The sequence below is a fragment of the Lepidochelys kempii genome, chromosome 6 (assembly GCF_965140285.1).
Source record: "Lepidochelys kempii isolate rLepKem1 chromosome 6, rLepKem1.hap1, whole genome shotgun sequence".
NCBI lineage: Eukaryota > Metazoa > Chordata > Testudines > Cheloniidae > Lepidochelys > Lepidochelys kempii.
Window position 1 is genome coordinate 93684008 of NC_136385.1, and position 20631 is coordinate 93704638.

Here is a 20631-nt window from a genome sequence, read left to right on the forward strand (position 1 = left end):
CAGCTGTGCAGAGCACCAAGTGTGTAGAGAAGTACAAGGGAATGGGGTGCAGAGCTACAGCAGGGTCACAGGAGAGAAAAGAAGAAGCCATTGGCTTGGTTCATACTGATTGGTGCGAGGGGTCCACATTGCTCAAACCCTGGGCAGGCAGGTAAGGATTCCCCCCAGAGTAGGATGCATGGCATTTACACTGTTGCACTCCCCAGGGTTTCCATTGTGAGGTGGCCTTATCTTGTGGCTGGATCTGCTACCCCGATATGCTGAATTGACATTTCCTAGGTGCCCTGGTCACACCCTCTTCTGGTTATCACCACCCACTTCTGGGAATGCATCAGCTGGTTATGGGTCCCACGATGGAATGGGAATGTTATGAGCATCTAGCACCATGGTGATCCTCAAGTGGGAGGACATCTTGCTGCCTGGGAGCCTGTGACAGGGTCTGCACTAGCTTCTCTGGGTGAATCAAACCTTGTATCTTCATGGTAACCTTGGCTTCAATAGGTGACACTGAGGAAGAGGTGAAGAACAAGTCATGCCACCTGTTGAAGGTGGTGATGCCTTTTGTAATATGTCAGGGATGGGGAATTGGCACTGTAGCACAGATGTGAGCCTGAGGACACAGATGAGACTTCTAGCCATCTAGATGAGCAACAGTTTGTGTCCAGTGGAAAGAGCTGGGAAAAGGAAAAGGCGTTCACCTGTATTTCCTGAGATGGTGAGAGAAAACAGGATGTTCCCCATCTTAGCTAAGGAGAAGGATCTGGGAGCGATTTACAGGATGTGGAAATTACACCTGTGGGTGTCCAGAAGCAGATAGGACTGGGACATGTATGTACAGTAGAAGGTGGTAAATCCAGAACATGGCTGTAGCATAGGTAGCGGAGGAACATCTTTAGAGTGGTGAACAAGTGTGGTGATAAGGAAGCTAAGAAGCCATCCTGGGTCAGCCATGCACCAGCAGCCATTTCATCTTGTGCTGTGATTGCCTCAAATCACGTACACTAAGCAGGGTTGGTTCTGGTAAGTATTTAGTAGCAGATTCTCACTAGTGCAAATTGAAGTGCAAATAATACTTAGTCCTGCCATGAATAATACTTAGTCCTGCCATGAGTGCAGGGGACTGGACTAGATGACCTCTCGAGGTCCCTTCCAGTCCTATGATTCTATGAAGTTGTCCATGTCCCTTGCCCAGGAGAACTCTCTGGAGCACTAAGGTGTTACAGGAAATGCTGCTACTGATTCAATGCTATTCTATTTGAGTCACTACCCAACCCTCCAGCACGTTGCTAAGGGATGCTGTGGTACTGGAGGTGCCATATTTCAGACGAGACTGTAAAATGGAGGCTGTGACTCTTTATATAATTAAAGCTCTCTTTGCATCTTGTGCAAGAGTTGGGGTGTTGGTCCCAGCAAAGTGGACAGATTCTGCCTCCCTGTAATTTGAACTGATACACTATCCTTCTTGACTTCCTTTATGTAATGTTGCTGCGCGTTATTAAACAGTTGCCATGTTACACCCAAGAGGTAGATGCATTTCAGTACTGGGTGAAATTACATGCATGTGTATGAATGTTTGCAGTCTTAATACTCTTTTAGCATAGTATTTTGTATGTTATGTATATACAAAGTCAACCACTCAACATTTAGGAAATGTTATATTTATGGCTGCCTGGGCAATCTTAATTCCGCTTCCTTGTGGGTATGCAATTATGATACAGACTTGCCTAATGTCACATGGGAAGTCTACAGTAGAATCAAGATTAGAATTCTTCTTTCTTGAATCCCAGTCTAGTGCCTTAAACACAAGAGATCATTCTTTCTCCTCTTGAAATCTGCCTCATTCACTGGTCATCCTGAGTTACTGAGTGCAGTTACTGAGACAGAAGTCCTGGAGAACAAACTCTGTGTGATTATGTCATTAAAGACTGTCATAATGAATACATCCAAGGGGAATTAAGTGTATATAAGTGCTTCAGGATCAGTTGGGATGAAAGCCACTCTACAGTAGATATATAAGATATTATAAAAAAATTGAGTTAATAAATACACACTGTCGACAGCTGAGTTTGGGTCCCATCAATTAGGCTTGGTATTCATTAGTGGGGGAGAAGTATAGTCAGATTTCACTGACTCAACCAGGCCTTCTGTAAATTGTGGTCTGTTTGCTCTGACATTTGATGAATTATTCTTCATAATCCACTGTCTGCTGTGATAAATCTAATCTTTCAATTTTTGGTGTCTTAATAACTCCTCAAGTAACACTGAGACATTTTGTTTCTGGGTGGGGAACACAAGTAGCTGGGATGAAAGAGAGCAGACATGACAGATAAAGGTAATGGTTTGGAGTCTGGGAAGTGGGGGTCTCTGCCCTGGCATGACATGTTCTTGCCCCATCAGCCTTGGTCCTGTAGACTTGCGGGGAGCAAGTAGTCCATAGTGCCATGCCACAGATGGCCAAGTATTGGTGAAAAGGTGACAGGAACAGAATGAGTGTTGACATATCCTGGACCTACTCCAGCAAGGGAACATCAGGTTTTGAGTTCAGAGAAGATGCTAGCCTCAGAAGTGAAAACTCCAAAAGTGCCTGTCTCCAAGAGGCTTTAGAAATACGGTAGCAGACCCTCGCAGTCCGCAGAATGAGATGAGTTGGTGGCTCTTCTAGGAATTGGTGAGCCCTTCAGCTGTTGTACTTGCTAGCATTAAAGTGCCTCATTTTATCTAAGAGTCCTGACTCTGTGTTTGTTTGGCTAATACAGAAGTCCAGGGAAGGCTACCCTCCCAACCCTAGACGGGAGGGAGACCCTTTCTCCCTAACACTCTCAGTCTGTTTCCAAGTGAGCAGGCATCCACTTCACAAAATCGTCTCTCACTTTTGTTACTGATTGGGTCCCTCAGTGGCTGTCTCATCTGAGAGACCAAGAACTGACCAAGCTATGAACTCCCTTTACTCCTGGAGGGGTCCTGCAACATGAGCTCACTGACCTCAACTGCCCTTTAAAAACCATTTTACTTGTGTACTCTTGAAGCTATGTTCTTTTTTGCATTTTGCTCTGCTTGAAATAGGGAACTACCTGATCATTTGCACATTGTGTTTCTTAGTCACTGGTTGGTGCTATTGAGTCTGGGCTTGTGATATTTCAAAGGGAAAGTTTAAATGGGAACAACCAACAATCCTATTGTCAAATAAAAATGTTAAAAATTGTGGAGGGCTATTAATATTAATAAACCTCACTCAATCTTTGTTCAGGCAAAACTCTTGTTGACTTCAGTGGGAATTTGCCTTAGCATGAGCAGGATCTGGCTCTCTACAGTTTGTAAATCTCTGTTTAAAAAGAAACTCCCATATTTTGGGTCTAAAAAACTGTAGAATGTCATTTTCATCCCCCACAGTGTTTCTGGGTCTGTTGAGTGCCCAGTCCTGCTAGGTTCCTCTCCCCTTGAATTCTAGGACTACCTGCTCCAAGAAGCAGTCATTAATGGTGTCTAGAAATTTTATCTCTTCATCCTGTCCTGAGGTGACACGTTCCTAGTCAATATAGGGATAGGTGTAATCTCCGATCATTGCGTTTTCTGTTTTTGTAAACTCTCTACTGTCCCTGAGCATTTCACCATCTTGGTCAGGTGGTCAGCAGTGTATTCCTACTGCTATACCCTTATTATTCAAGCATGGAATTTCTAGCCATAGAAATTCTGTGGTATAGTTTGAGTCATTTAAGATTTTTACTATAGTTGGCTATGCTTTCTTTCACATACCAGTGTCTCTCCCCCACCAGCACAAAAAACTCTATCATTCTTATATATTTGTACCCTGGTATTACTGTGTCCCATTGATTATCATTGTTCCACCAAGTTTCTGTGATGCCTATTATATCAATATCCTTATTTAATACCTGGTGTTTACCTTCACCTCTCTTAGTATTTAGATGAATAGCATGTGTCTAAAGCACTTATAGAATCCATGTTCCTCTGCAGGCACAAGAACTATGTCCTGCTTTTAATCCACCTTAGATCTGCTGAGCAAAGGGAAGCCCTACATTCAGTTTGATTTCTGTCTGGCTGGATGTAGCACGATAACTTGTGAAAATTGCATCCAATCCTTCCCCAAATTTCAGGGAATGTTCTTGACAGCGATTGACAGAATGCTGTTGATTTTTGTGGAAATTGGAAAACTGGCAAAGCCTGATTTCCACTAAAATCCCCAGTTCGTCCCTCAGTATACAGGGCTGACGTGGTGACTGCATAGAGGCCAGTGGGAGGAGAGCAGAGTCTGGATACAGGAGTGAGGCAGTAATCTCAGGGTTTGGGTATAGGGTTTGGGTTGGGTTAGAGTTAGTGGGCCCTGAACCCAGCTCTGACCAGCTCCCCCTCACCCCGGCCCCTTCCTTACCTCCTGATGAGAACCCTATTGATTATGGTGAAAATCGGAAAACCAGAAATGCCTGATTTTAGTGGAAATCAGGATTTTCCAGTGGATTTTGGTGAAAACAGAATTCTGACTGGGGCCAGAGGGGTGCGGGTCCCAGCTATAGTGAGGATGAAGGCCGGGCTGGGTGTACAACCAGCTAGTAAACTGCCTTAGATCCTGTCCCCAATTATGGATGCACAGTGGTGTTTGGCACCTGCTCTTTCCAGATAGCCACACCCAGAGCTGTGATTGAGGTGGGAATGTTAGTGCTCTCTGTTTCAGGAGTGAAATATTAGCACAGCCACTGTGTCAGCACAACCACGGTGTCAAGGTAACTGCTGGTGCTGGGGAACAAGCCACAGGAGATAGCTTTCATACAAACACAAGGTTAAATCCCCATCACTTTCTCACTGTATGATCCTCCATGGTCTCATCATTGTCAATGCATGATCGCTAGTTGTCTCATCCCCCTCACTGCATGATCCCCCACTTCTTGAATGACTTTGCCCAAGCTTTCCCAGACTCATTTGGCTATGCTATTGTCTGGGACCAAAATGAGACAGCTAGCAGCCACTGGTCATCCCATGCATCATCATCTGTGATGACTGTGCCGAGACACGAGGCTCCCAGTGAATGCTAGGCTCCCCAGCCAGCCTCATCTTGAATTCCAGGCCATTTCACAGGTTACAATTTTCAGAAATGCATGAATCAAGAGCTGCAATATCCAGGAGTCAGGAGCAAGAATTTTTAATGAATCTGTAAACTCAGGCGTCAACACTATGACTGGAGAATTGGTAATATAGTACCTATTTTTAAGAAAAGGAAGTGATCTGGGAAACTACGGGCCTGTTAGTTTGACCTCAATTGTATGCAGGGTCTTAGAACAAATTTTGAAAGAGAAAGTAGTTAAGGACATAGAGGTAAATAGTAATTGGGATAAACTACAACATGGTTGTACAAAAGGTAGATCGTGCTAGACCAACCTGATCTCCTTCTTTGAGCAGATAACTGATTTTTTTAATCAAAGGAAATGCTGTAGATCTAATCTACCTGGATTCCAATAAGGCATTTGATATAGTTCCACATGGGAAATTATTAATTAAATTGGAGAAGATGGGGATTGATATGAGAACTGAAAGGTGGGTAAAGAACTGGTTAAAGGAGAGACTACAATGGGTCATACTGAAATGTGAGCTGTCAGGCTGGAGGGAAGTTACGAATGGAGTTCCTCAGGGATCGGTCTTGGGACCAATTTTATTTAACATTTTCATTAATGATCTTGGCACAAAAAGTGGGTGTGCGCTAATAAAATTTGTGGATGTCACAAAGTTGGGAGGTACTTCCAATGTGGAGGAGAACCAGAATATCATACAAGAAAATCTGGATGACCTTGAAAACTGGAGTAATAGAAATGGGATGACATTTAATAGTGCAAAGTGTAAGGTTATGCACTTAGGGACTTACAACAGGAATTTTTGCTATAAGTTGGGGACATATCTTGGACTATAAGGTGGATAGAAAGCTGGCGAGATCATCGGGCTCAATGTGTAGTGATCAATGGCTCCATGTCTAGTAACCTAAATTGGCAGCTGGTATCAAGCGGAGTACCCCAAGGGTCAGTCCTGGGGCAGTTTTGTTCAATATCTTCATTAATGATCTGGAGGATGGTGTGGATTGCACCCTCAGCAAGTTTGCAGATGACACTAAACTGGGAGGAGTGGTAGATATGCTGGAAGGTAGGGATAGGATTCAGAGGGACCTAGACAAATTAGAGGATTGGGCCAAAAGAAATCTGATGAGGTTCAACAAGGACACAAGTGCAGAGGCCTGCACTTAGGACGGAAGAATCCCATGCATTGCTACAGACTAGGGACCGAGCAGCTAGGCAGTAGTTCTGCAGAAAAGGACCTAGGGGTTACAGTGGATGAGAAGCTGGGTATGAGTCAACAGTGTGCCCTTGTTGCCAAGAAGGCTAACAGCATTTTGGGCTGTGTAAGTAGGAGCATTGCCAGCAGATCGAGGGACGTGATCATTTCCTTCTATTCAGCATTGGTGAGGCCTCCTCTGGAATACTGTGTCCAGTTTTGGGCCCCACATTACAAGAAGGATGTGGAAAAATTGGAAAGAGTCCAGCGGAGGGCAACAAAACGATTAAATTTGTTAGTCTCTGAGGTGCCACAAGTACTCCTTTTCTTTTTTAAAAAATGATTATGGGGCTGGAGCACATGATTTATGAGGAGAGGCTGAGGGGACTGGGATTATTTAGTCTGCAGAAGAGAAGAATGAGGGGGGATTTGGTAGCTGCTTTTAACTACCTGAAAGGGGGTTCCAAAGAGGATAGATCTAGACTGTTCTCAGTGGTACCAGATGACAGAAGTGGATGCGACTGCCTATAATGATGCGACTGCCTATAATGGCACATAGCTGATCTGCGACTGCCAGTAGCAAATGTCTCCAATTGCTGGTGATGGGAAACTAGATGGGAAGAGCTCTAAGTTACTACAGAGAATTCTTTCCAAGGTGTCTGGCTGTTTGGGTCTTGCCGAAATGCTCAGGGTCCAACTGGTCACCATATTTGGGGTTGGGGAGGAATTTTCCCCTGGGTCAGATTGGCAGAGACGGTGGGGGGTTTTCACCTTCCTCTGCAGCATGGGGCATGGGTTACTTGCAGCTTTAAACTAAGTAGTGTAAATGGTGGAATTTCTGTAGCTTGAAGTCTTTAAATCATGATTTGAGGACTTCAGTAACTCAGCCAGAGGTTATGGGTCTATTACAGGAGCGGGTGGTTGAGGTTCCATGGCCTGCGATGTGCAGGAGGTCAGACTAGATGATCATGATGGTGCCTTCTGGCCTTTAAAGTCTGAGAGACTCCAGGGTTTTATTCCTGGCCCTGCCGCTGTCTCGCTGTAGGGCTCTGCGTGAGTCACTTCTCTGTGCGTGTCGGTTTGCGATCTGTAAAATGGGAATAACACTGAACCCTCACTTCCCCTTTATTAAAGTTTTGAGCTCCTGTGAGGGCATGAGACTCTGGAACGTGCAGAGTGTTAGTAAATGGCACAGCTCTCATGCCCCTATGTGCTGTTGCTTCTCAGTCGTTGCTGCTCCCTGAAGCCTGGCAAGGGAGTGAAATGTTCCCCAGGTCCCATGTTAGGCACTCAGAGCCTCCCACTAGTTCCCCCTTCATTCCAAACCCCTATTTTCAAGCATTTACACATTTTTTTAAAACAAAAGCGACCCTTTGATCCCAGCCATGAGTGATCAATAAAGCTCCAGTCGCCCTGGTTGCATGACTCAGTTACTCATGCTTGTGCTCTGGCGAAGTCCCAGCTCTGTGGTTTCATGCAGTGTCCTCTGCATTCTCAGGTGAAGACAGGATTCGTTATTTCGGGTCCTACCAAGCAGCTGCTGTGACCTAGGCCAGTGTTTGGTGAAGTGATCCTTTATATCCAATCCCCACTTCTAAAGGGGTTGTGAGGCTGAGTTAATGAACTGCGAGGGAGAAGAGTGCATAGAAATCCTTGGGGGCAGGAGGTTCAAAGGCCCTCTGCACTGGGAAATTGAGGCTTTGAAATTGTTTTCATTTCAATGAGAGTTAGATGCCTAAGTGCTTTGGTCACTTTTGGAAAGGGGACTTAGGCTCGTAAATCACTGATACACTTTTGAAAACATTCCCTTTAATCTCTCTCTGCCTCTATTCCACATCTGTAAAATGGGGATAATGATACTTCTTGTCTGTCTATTTTGATTATAAGTTCTTTGGGACCAGGACTGTTTTTTTCTACGTGTTTGTACAGCACCTAGTACAATGGGGCTCCAGTCTTATTTGGGACCTCTAGACATTACCACAATACAAATAATAATAATAAATAGCTATACTAATTGTAATTAATCAGTACCTAGATAATAGTGGAAGAGCCTTTAAAGCAACTCCCTGCAGCTTGAATACTAATCATGAAAAGATCTTGCATGTTTAAAATTAAACAAGCCTAGTTTTTAAGGATTAAACATTCCGTGCCACATTTTCAAGCTAGTTAAGTGCAATGGCACGTGCAGTTGCCAGGAGAGCATGTGCTGAATGGGGAGCTGCACATGCAGCTGGCTAATTAGAGACCCCGGCACGTGCAGGTATCCTGGTCACCTGTCTGGCTGCAAGTAACTATGCATGCAGTTGGGCACCTGACTTGTTTGAAGATGTGGCCCTGAAGTTCCCCTTCTCAGGTTAAACCTGCTTGGAAACTGTTTTCCCACCTCGTTCTACACAGTTTCCACACCTGCTGCCAGGGTCACAAATGGCATCAGCCAGTTTGTCTTGTCTTCATGAGACCTGGTGTGTCTGAGGTAGACCTGGGAACCCTTTAGGTATGACATAGGTGCTCCCTCCTGCCATCCCCTGAGGATATTACTGAGCATGCTGCCTCCACAGCTACAGCCACAGCCTTTTGCCTTTGTGGAGTGGCTGAGACCCTGTGCCGGAGGGAGAGAGGAAGTAGGGACTGGCCTCCTCTTCCCCACCTGCCAGTGCTGGGAGCATGACTCGCTTTGTCTCTGAGCCAGCCAAACGCTATGGACTCTCATTGGCTGCAGTGGGAGGGAGATGTCAGAGGAAATGCCAGCACCTGGTCACACACTCTCCCACTTGCCTGGGACCTTCTGGGGCATACAGCAGCTGAGTGGCCTGCAGCAGAGACAAGAGCGGCTGCCCTCTGTGAAAGGACTGGACTGGGAAAGGACGTTTTCATGATGAATGAGGGAAGTTTGTTGAGCAGGGGGCCTGTGGCCCAGAGCTAATTGTGCTGCCACTTTATCTCATCCTAACACCTGCTCACGTGAAGCCCCTGCTGCCAATACATCTCCCCTCTCCGCAGCTCCTGGAGAGGCCATCAATTCTCTTGCTACGTCTGAGCTCTTCCCTGTGCTGCCCTAGCATGGAGAGTGCACGCATGCATGTGTGTGTGTATGTCTGTGGTTTTCTGCCTGAACAAGCTCAGCTGGCCACTGTGGCTAGCCTGGATCTCCCTGTGCTGGGTGGTCATAGCAATTCAGGCTATTTATAAAAAGAGACCCTTCTGTCTGAGAGATTCCATGGGAGCAGCTGTCTGTGCACCGTATTTAGTGGGAAACCACCGGCTCAGCAGGGGATATATGCCTCACACCAGCCATTAGTGCTGGGAGGAGCCTATGTTGGTATTTTTATTTTCAGAGTGTATTCGATGCTGGCAAAAGTGGCTGGGCTGACAGCCCAGGGGACTAAAGGCCTCTAAAACCACAGGGCAGGCACCATCTGGGCAGGGTCAATACAAATTTATACCACATACTGTCCCCCCAAATGTGCCTCAACACCACATTCAGGCCACTTGACCCGCACTCCTGTGTTTTAACCACTAGACGATGTTGTTTCAATAATAGATGGACCAGTGATATTGTCCGGTGTGGCTGGAAGTATGATACTGGACCACCGAGCTCCCCAGAGCCATCCAGTCCCCCTCACAAGGGCTTAGTTTTCTAAAATAATCTGAAGTCAGAAACTCCAAATCCAGTGAATTATTGGGAAGGAAGAAAGGAAAAGAAAGAAAGAACCCTGATTTTTTTCATCTGGAGAGAGGAATTTTGATAAGTTTGAATTGTGGACCCACTGGAATTAAAAAATACATAACTACTTATTTTTAAATGCAGTTGTTTTACTTAATTGGTTTTGCCGCCAGGACCAAAAGGAATAAAATACATTAAAAAAAGGTGCCTTCCCAGTGAGGCGGCTGAAGCTCCCTTTGAATACAATTGAAACCAGTAGTTTTAGTGGAAGATGCCGCAGGGAGTGGAAGGGAGGTTGCTGTTCTCAGCAGCTGCATCAGGGAACAAGCTGCTCCTGGGACAGTGGTTTCCCCCATTCTCCATCAGCATAAAGAATTTCTGTTTAACGCATTGCATGAAGGCCCGTTTAGAAGGGCTTTATTCATATTTAATTGCCATCTTGCGGCAGTTCCCATTTTTCATTACCTTTTAAAAAGCAGGTGTCAAGGTTCCTTCCCCACTCTGAACTCTAGGGTACAGATGTGGGGACCTGCATGAAAACCTCCTAAGCTTACTTTTACCAGCTTAGGTTAAAACTTCCCCAAGGTACAAATGAATTTTACCTTTCCCCTTGGATTTCCACTGCCACCTCCCAACCCTTGCACCCCACTTCCTGGGGAAGGTTTAGTAAAAATCCTCACCAATTTGCATAGGTGACCACAGACCCAAACCCTTGGATCTTACAACAATGAAAAGCATTCAGTTTTCTTACAAGAAGACTTTTAATAGAAGTAAAGGAATCACCTGTGTAAAATCAGGGTGGTAGATACCTTACAGGGTAATTAGATTCAAAACATAGAGAATCCCTCTAGGCAAAACCTTAAGTTGCAAAAAAGACACACAGACAGGAATAGTCATTCTATTCAGCACAGCTCTTTTCTCAGCCATTTAAAGAAATCGTAATCTAACACATACCTAACTAGATTACTTACTAAAAGTTCTAAGACTCCATTCCTGTTCTGTCCCCGGCAAAAGCAGCATACCGACAGACACAGACCCTTTGTTTCTCTCCCTCCTCCCAGCTTTTGAAAGTATCTTGTCTCCTCATTGGTCATTTTGGTCAGGTGCCAGCGAGGTTACCTTTAGCTTCTTAACCCTTTACAGGTGAGAGGATTTTTCCTCTGGCCAGGAGGGATTTTAAAGGGGTTTACCCTTCCCTTTATATTTATGATACGCCCCCCAAATCTCAGCTAGGGTGAAACGCTGGCTGGGATTTCTTCCTGGAGCTCTAGGAAATACAGAGTTAATAAGACACATGCATCTCTAAATATAGTACCAAGTCCTATACTATACTATAAAGTACTATAAAGACTAACAATATTTTCCACATCTCAAGGACGATTTTAACCAGTTGATTCTGGGAAACTTTCACGGGAGAGTGCATCAGCCACTTTGTTAGAAGCTCCTGAGATGTGTTGGATGTCGAAATCAAAATCTTGGAGAGCTAAACTCCACCGAATAAGTTTTTTGTTATTTCCCATGGCAGTATGAAGCCACTGTAGCACATCATGGTCGGTTTGCAGGTGGAAACGCCGTCCCCAAACATATGGGCGTAGCTTTTCCAGGGCATAGACAATGGCGTAACATTCTTTTTCACTGACTGACCAGTTGTTTTCCCTCTCAGACAGTTTTTTGCTGAGAAACACTACAGGGTGGAATTCTTGATCAGGTCCTTTCTGCATTAAAACTGCTCCCACACCACGCTCGGACACATCTGTGGTTACTAGGAACGGTTTGTCAAAGTCTGGGGCCCTTAGTACAGGGTCAGACATGAGTGTCGCTTTAAGGTGGTTAAAGGCCTTTGGCCTGTAGGGGGCTGATAGTTCCTTGACCCACCTGGTGTCCAAGGTAAATCACTCTGTTTAGGCCTATTTGACACTTCTTAGCCTTAACAGTTAGTCCTGCCTCCCTTATGCACTCAAGGACTTTTTGTAGATGTTCTAGGTGTTCTGCCCAGGATCCGAAAATATGGCCACATCGTCAAGGTAGGCGACTGCATATTCTCCTAATCCCGCTAGGAGACCATCTACAAGTCTTTGGAAGGTGGCGGGTGCATTTCGCAGCCCGAAAGGGAGGATATTAAATTTATACAGCCCGAGATGTGTGATGAAGGCTGACCTTTCCTTGGCGGATTCATCTAGCGGTACCTGCCAGTACCCCTTGGTTAAATCCAAGGTAGAGATGAACTGGGCTCATCCCAGTTTCTCTAATAGTTCATCTGTGCGTGGCATTGGATAGTTGTCTGGGCGAGTTACAGCATTTAGCTTACAGTAGTCCACGCAAAAACGTATCTCCCCATCTGGTTTGGGAACTAGAACCACTGGAGATGCCCATGCACTTCCAGAGGGGCAGATTACACCCATCTGTAACATATCCTGGATCTCCCGGTCTATAGCAGTTTTAGCTTGAGGAGACAACCGGTAAGGTTGGACTTTAATTGGCTGAGCATTACCTGTGTCAATGGAGTGGTATGCCCGTTCAGTCAGTCCTGGGGTGGCTGAGAACGTTGGCGCGTAGCTAGTGCACAGCTCCTTGATCTGCTGTCGCTGCATACGCCCAAGGGTCATGGAGAGGTTCACCTCTTCCACACCACCAGCACTTTTCCCTTCGTAGTAGACACCTTCAGGCCACTCAGCGTCGTCTCCTCCCTGTGCTGTAAACTGACAAACCTTTAATTCTCTGGAATAAAAGGGCTTTAGAGAATTAATATGGTACCCCTTAGGCTTTCGGTTGGAGGTGGGGAATGCTATGAGATAATTAACAGCTCCCAGGCGCTCCTGGACCGTGAATGGCCCTTCCCATGATGCTTCCATTTTATTGGCCTGGAGCGCCTTTAAGACCATGACCTGGTCCCCTACTTTGAAGGAACGCTCTCTGGCATGTTTATCATACCAGGCTTTTTGCTCTTTTTGAGCATCCTGTAAGTTTTCTCTAGCAAGGGCTAAAGAGGTTCGGAGGGTGTTTTGTAGGTTGGTTACAAAGTCCAGAATGTTAGTTCCTGCAGAAGGTGTAAATTCCTCCCATTGCTGCTTCACCAACTATAATGGCCCCTTAACCTCACGGCCATATACAAGTTCAAATGGGGAAAACCCTAAACTGGGATGTGGTACCGCTCTGTAGGCAAAGAGCAACTGCTGCAACACTAGGTCCCAATCATTGGAGTGCTCATTTACGAATTTACGTATCATGGCCCCCAGAGTTCCATTAAACTACTCCACCATGCCATTTGTTTGATGGTGGTAAGGAGTGGCAACCAAGTGATTTACCCCATGAGCTTCCCAGAGGTTTTCCATAGTTCCTGCCAGGAAATTAGTCCCTGCATCTGTGAGGATGTCGGAGGGCCAACCTACCCTGGCAAAAATGTCTGCTCGTGCCTGGCACACACTTTTAGCCCTGGTGTTGCTTAGAGCTACTGCTTCCGGCCACCGGGTGGCAAAATCCACAAAAGTCAGTATGTACTGCTTCCCTCTGGGTGTCTTTTTCGGAAAAGGACCCAGAATATCCACAGCTACTCACTGAAATGGAACTTCAATGATGGGGAGTGGCTGGAGAGGGGCTTTGACCTGGTCTTGGGGTTTTCCCACTCTTTGGCATACTTCACAAGACCGGACATAGGTAGAAACATCCTTGCCCATTCCCTCCCAGTGGAATGACCCCCCCCCAAACGATCTTTGGTCCTGTTCACCCCAGCATGGCCACTAGGGTGATCGTGAGCTAAGCTCAAGAGCTTGGCCCGGTGTTTAGTTGGAACTACCAACTGTCTCTGAGGATGCCAGTCTTCCTGGTGTCCACCAGAAAGAGTTTCCTTGTATAAAAGTCCTCTTTCTACAACAAACCTGGATCGATTAGAAGAGCTGAGAGGCGGTGGGTTGCTCCGTGCCGCCGTCCAAGCTCTCTGGAGGCTTTCATCTGCTTCCTGTTCGGTCTGGAACTGTTCCCTTGATGCTGGAGACATCAGTTCCTCATTGGATTGTGGACCTATGCTTGGTCCCTCTGGAAGCGATGTAGGGGATGGGGCTGTTTTCGTTGACTGTGAAACGCTCTCCACTGGGACACTATGTTGGGGTTCAGGCTCTGGCTGAGCCTCTTGTGTAGGGTTATGGGCTGCTGCTGGTTCAGGTTCGGTGTGGCCCTCTGGTGTTGAGGTTGCAAATACTGGATTCAGTGCTGGCAATGGGTCTGGTGCTGGTTGTTCCGCTGGTTCCGGTTCTGGGACTGGTTTCGTCTGGGTCTCTGGGACTGGATCTACTACTGCTATTGCAGACATTGGCCTGGCGTCCGGGTCCATCACCTCTGACCGGGTCCTGATAGAAGTTTCCGGAACAGAGCTAGGCCTCACGGCTTGTTTAGCCTTGCTGCGGCTGACCATTCCCACCCTCTTGACTAGCTTCACATGATTGGCCAAGTCTTCCTCCAACAGCATGGGGATGGGATAATCATCATAGACTGCAAAAGTCCACGTTCCTGACCAGCCCTGGTATTGGACAGGCAACTTGGCTGTAGGCAAATTGAAAGAGTTGAACTTGAAGGGTCGAATCGTCACTTGGATCTCTGGGTTGATTAAATTGGGATCCACTAAGGAAGCATGGATAGCTGACACTTGTGCTCTGGTGTCCCTCCACGCGGTGACCTTCTTCCTGCCCACACTCACAGTTTCCCTCCGCTCCAAGGGTATCTGGGAGGTATCTGGGCCTGCGGATCTTTCGTGTGATTCCGGTGCAATGAACTGTAATCTGTTGGGGTTCTTGGGGCAATTGGCCTTTACATGCCCCGGCTCGTTACATTTAAAACATCGTCCAGCTGACGGGTCACTGGGGCGAGGTGGTTTGCTGGAGAACGGGGTGGTGGGATGATAAGGTGTCTGGAGGGTTCTTTGGGAGGTAGGTGGGGCCTTGGGCGGCCCCTGGTAATAGGGTGTGGTCTGGGGTTGTCCCTTCTGGTCTCCGCTCCAACTGCGACCAGTTTTCTTCTTCTCGGCCACCTCCACCCATCTGGCTCCAATCTCTCCTGCTTCGATTACAGTTTTGGGCTTCCCATCTAGGATGTATCTTTCTATTTCCTCAGGAACACCCTCTAAGAATTGTTTTATTTGCATTAGGAAGGGCAAATTTACTGGAAATTCAACACTTGCTCCTGATATCCAGGCATCCCAATGTTTCATAATGTGGTAGGCATGTCGGGTAAATGACACGTCTGGTTTCCACCTTAGGGCTCTGAACTTCCGACGAGAATGCTCGGGTGTTATTCCCATTCTGACTCTTGCCTTGTATTTAAACAGTTCATACTTGTTCATGTGTTCTTTAGGCATTTCAGCCGCCACCTCAGCTAAGGGTCCACTGCTCTACCATGTGTTGGTCAGTAGAGATGCTGTACCCAAGGCAGGCCCTTTCGAAGTTTTCTAAGTATCATCGCCTGCCTCATCGTATCATCGCCTGCCTTGTAGGTGGGGAACTTTCTGGGATGGGAAGTGGTACCTGGAGAAGGATTGCTAGGGTTTGTTGGTATATTCTGCTGAGCCTTTACCTTCTCCATCTCCAGTTCATGCTTCCTCTCTTTTTCCTTCTCCTCCACATGCTTCCTCTCTTTTTCCTTCTTCTCCTACACATGCTTCCTTGCCTCCATTTCCCTCCTGTGGGCAGCCTCCTGTACCTCCTTCTCCAGCCGCATGAGTTCTATCTGTCTTTCATGTTCCATTTGTTTTTCTTCAGCCTGAAATCTGGCTAATTCCAGCTTTTGTTGAGCCGTGGATTCTGTCATCCTAACCTCTCTGTTTTTAACTAACTTTACACCCGAGGTTTAGAAATAAACAAACAAAACTTGGCTGTAAAATTTTGCTGTGCTGGAATAGGATACCTATTCTCTGATAGTGATTGTCAGCCTACAGAAAAAGACAATTCCCTTTGTCTCTGCTCTGGCCCCAAATCAAAGCAAAAAACCTCCAACTACTTGGAAACCTGCTTACCAGCAGCCCAAAGGAAAAAAAAATCCTTTTCAAACCTGTGCTCCTTGTAAAAAAAACCCCAAAATCGTAAAAAAACCCCAAACCCTGCCACTTTTGTCTCCAGGCAAATGGGTAGAACACCCCCCTATTTACTTTTAGGGAAAAACAAAAAAAACCTCTGGTTTGCGAAGACTGTGAATTTCCCTGCAGGAGGTTAACTACTCTGCCTCCAGGCAAAGAAAACCTGCAATTCATGAAGATAATCCCCTTTTCTCTCTGCTCTGGCCCCAAAGCAGAGAAAAAACTGGCTGCTTTCAGTTGGACCTCCTTTCCAGCAGCTCCAAAGGAAAAAAAAATATGTCCTTTTTAAAATCTGTTTTTCTGGTTCAAAAAATCTCAAATTGATCTCAAAAGGATTTCAGGTTAATCCCACCACTCTGCCACCATGTCAAGGTTCCTTCGCCACTCTGAACTCTAGGGTACAGATGTGGGGACCTGCATGAAAACCTCCTAACTTTTACCAGCTTAGGTTAAAACTTCCCCAAGGTACAAATGAATTTTACCCTTTGCCCTGGGATTTCTACTGCCACCACCAAACTTTTATCTGGGTTTATTGGGAAACGTAGTTTGGACACATCTTTCCCCCCAAAATCCTCCCAACCCTTGCACCCCACTTCCTGGGGAAGGTTTAGTAAAAATCCTCACCAATTTGCATAGGTGACCACAGACCCAAACCCTTGGATCTTAGAACAATGAAAAAACATTCAGTTTTCTTACAAGAAGACTTTTAATAGAAGTAAAGGAATCACCTCTGTAAAATCAGGATGGTAGATACCTTACAGGGTAATTAGATTCAAAACATAGAGAATCCCTCTAGGCAAAACCTTAAGTTACAAAAAAGACACACAGACAGGAATAGTCATTCTATTCAGCACAACTCTTTTCTCAGCCATTTAAAGAAACCGTAATCTAACACATACCTAACTAGATTACTTACTAAAAGTTCTAAGACTCCATTCCTGTTCTGTCCCCGGCAAAAGCAGCATACCGATAGACACAGACCCTTTGTTTTTCTCCCTCCTCCCAGCTTTTGAAAGTATCTTGTCTCCTCATTGGTCATTTTGGTCAGGTGCCAGCGAGGTTACCTTTAGCTTCTTAACCCTTTACAGGTGAGAGGATTTTTCCTCTGGCCAGGAGGGATTTTAAAGGGGTTTACCTTTCCCTTTATATTTATGACAGCAGGGGATAAAAATGCAGGGGCACTCAGTTTCCCCCCTCACTCCCCATAAATTATGTGCTTCTCCACTGTTCACATTAGTGCGAGCCAAGCACAGTGGAAAAAGAGGTTGGGCAAGCACCCCCCACCCAGCTCTGCTGATGCATCTCTGTCCTGAACTGAGACACCATCCCAGAACTGCTCCAAACCTGGGTTCCCTATACCCACAGACTTGATCAGGCTTACTCCTGACCCACAACCCACCTGGCTATTCCAATGCTGGGCCTCTCACGCATAGTGCTGCTGAGACACATCTCGTCTGCCCCACCACATGCCTTGCTATCCTGTCCTGGGCCTTTCCTGAGACTGTCAATCATCTGAATTTTGGGACTGAGAAAATGCCCCTTGGAGAGCTACCTGTGGCCTAAAAATATTTGAAACCCAGATCTATGGAAGGGCAAACAATAGTTCAGTAACCCAACAGCCAAGCTAGCCGCCAGCCACAAATTAATAATGCATGGTGACATAGCTGGCGTTAACAAAGCACATGATAGTCTTCTGATATCCCTTCTACAATGTAAGTGCCACCAAGGTATTCAGGATCTTATGATGTGCCATGTAGTGTAATGTTAAATAAAAATATGGAATTCTGTGTAAAGGGACAGACAGTTTGGCCCCTCACCCAGCATAGGCAACTCCTGCCCGGTGCCCACTGTAATCACCCCATTCTGCACACAAACAGCTTGGGGTTAGCATCAGCAGTGACTGAAAGTCGTTGCCACCTGCTGGCTGTTAAATATCTTGTGTGAAGGAACTGCTGGGTCTCTGTCCAGTGCCTAGTGACACAGGTGTTCTGCTCACAATTGGCAGCATCACAGTCGGAGCCCCCACTTTCTTGTTGGCAGTCACCACAATGGTGTCAAGTACTGACTAGGCTCTAGAGGGGCCCCATCAGGTCAGGGATGAGGAACAGGGGTGGAATGGAAGGGATAAGCGGCAGAGCCACGACCCATGCTGTACCTGGTCTGTGGATGTAGGGTTTCAGTCTCTAGGAGGTTTCCCTGTGGGACTGGCTCTGTTAATCCTTGCAAGTGTGCTCACTTCTCTTCCTCTTCTCCTGGCAGATCAAAGAGCTCTTTGTGAGTTTTGAGGACACTCCCCTGGGAGCAGCATCCCTGGCCCAGGTCCACAAGGCGGTGCTGCAGGATGGGAGGACAGTGGCAGTGAAAGTCCAGCACCCGAAAGTTCAGGCTCAAAGCGCCAAGGACATTTTGTTGATGGAGGTAAGCCAGAGCACCTTCCGTGCAAACATGCTGGGCCAAATTCACTCTAGGTGGCCCTTGATGGGCCAGATTCACCCAGATGGTAGATACCACTGATCTCTATTGGGGTATGAGCATAATGACCTGCGCCCTGTATCCCAAAACGCTCTACAAAGATAAATTATATGGTTAGAGCCTTACAAAAATAAAACACAAAATCAGTGAGGGCTGCACTGTCAGGGATGAGATTGTGTGGATGGAGGGATTGGAGTCTAGTGCTGGATGAGCAGATGGGGAGAAAGGGAGCTGGGGGGAGGGGAAAAAGAAGAGAGCGAAAAGGTCTGTGAGAAAGACCTGAGTAAGTCCATGGAGGTTTCAGAAACAAGAGGCCAAGTCCTGAAATCCTTACACTGGCCCAACTCCAGTTAACTTTGGGATCTGGCCCAAAGAGGGCATTTTCTGACTGGATTCTGAAATGCATGGGGAGTAACTAGAGTTGTCTGATCATGGGGATGAAGAGGTTGTGTTCTCCTGTGCTTGTGAGAAAGTGGGCAGTGGCATCCTGCACATTCAGGGGTCCAGAGAGCAGGACCTGGGCAGGCTGAGGAGCAGAGAGTTGCAATAGCGAAGAGGAGGAGGAATGTGCCCCTGGCATGGTCAGACCTGCTCAGCCTGCAGGTTTCCTTGCAGTCAGGGCTGTAAGAGTTACAATGAAAAAATTATTCCCTTTGACTGATATTTCTGATTGCATCAGTCACTCTGACGAGATCTCTTCTGCACTTTGCGTGTGAGTTACATAGAGGCTACCAGGATGACCATGGCATGCTTCGCTTAAGTCCAGGACCACATGGAAGAGGCTGAGTAGAGTCAGGGCAGGAGGAAGAACAAGAAAGATGACAAAGTGTGAGATCGGGACAAGAGGAAATTGTGTGTGAAGGATCCAGGGTCCAGACCCTCAAGTAGGTCTACACAGCCCATGGGAGTGAGCCTCCCAGCTTGGGTGGACAGACTTGGATTAGTGGGGCTCACGCTAGGGCCCTAAAAATAGCTGTGTAGACAGTGCTTTGAAGTTGCGGCTCGGGCTGTGAAGTCTGGGCCAGCGGGCTGTGTAGATATACCCAGCGGCACATTCTCTCCATTAACATAGGCAGTTACCAGCACATTCCCCAGTGTGTAGCTGTGACGTGCTGGATTGGATTTCTTTTTGCCAGTTGGACTATTAGGAGACATTTAAATAAATACATTTACGACTCTTTCTTCTCTGTTTTGGAAAGCTTGAAACTAAAAAAATCTATTTCCTTCCTGAAATGTATTATTCTCCTTCCTGTTCACATACTCTGGTTTGTCCCAGTAGGGATGCCAGCAAGCGTCTGTTACGTATGCACTCACATTACTGTAGGGTCACTTGTGAGTGCTAGGTTGTTGTGAATGCTAGTGCTTGTTACTGTACAGTTGCTCATGAATGCTCCCGGCATATATTGTCTTGTTTTTGAAAGGTTTCTTGTAAGTGCTGAGCTGCACACGTTGGCTTGCTGTTATTGTAGGGTTGTGTGCCTGTGCCTGGCCTTTGCCATGGGTTTTTTCAGACTCTGTTTAGATTCATGCTGATTTACATCATCTGAGGATCTGGCCCTTTAAGAATTACACATACTTTGCAACTAGATAGGAGGTCGCATTTAGGACCATTTAAATACTGATTGATACAGTCTCCTACAGAGAGTGATGAGAGAGAATCAGAAAAGCTGGATGGAAAATTTACAATTTCACTGCCTTTATTTGCGGGTTCCATAGCATCATTGCTGACTCTTTAAAAATCAGGACAGCACCTGATAAATCCAGAGGGAGATCCCACTCAACTCTCCCTACATCCACCTTATTCCAGGACTGTATTCTAGACAGCTCTTGAAAAGGGCCAGACAAATTGTTATTAAGTATGTCCTTGTTAATTTTAAAGTCATTAAATCGACTTGAATCATTATTTTAAAAAGCAGAAAACAGCGTGTAAATGTTCGGCTCACAAGCATTAGTGCAGTAATCCTGCAGCCCTGGAAAGTTTTTGTGCAGATGTACACGGAGATCACTGGTTACATTTCATTTGGGTGACATAACTTTGAGAGAATTTATGCCCCCAGACATAATGGGAGAAAATCATTCAATAAGATCTGAAACCCAGTGATTACATTTTTAAAAGGACACCGTAGACTGAGTTTAGGACTGACATTTAGATAAGAGAAGTTGG

At 46.2% G+C, this 20631-nt stretch overlaps 1 protein-coding gene across 3 annotated transcripts in view; it reads left to right on the forward strand.

Annotated features, from left to right (window-relative positions):
• Positions 1 to 20631, forward strand: part of ADCK1 (aarF domain containing kinase 1) — a 142072-nt gene that overhangs the window by 85308 nt on the left and 36133 nt on the right. For all 3 annotated transcript variants that reach the window (XM_073349309.2, XM_073349313.2, XM_073349315.2), the window contains one exon: positions 18255 to 18413. In XM_073349309.2, coding sequence (XP_073205410.1) covers positions 18255 to 18413 — 159 coding nt within the window. The remainder of the gene's footprint in view (positions 1 to 18254; positions 18414 to 20631) is intronic.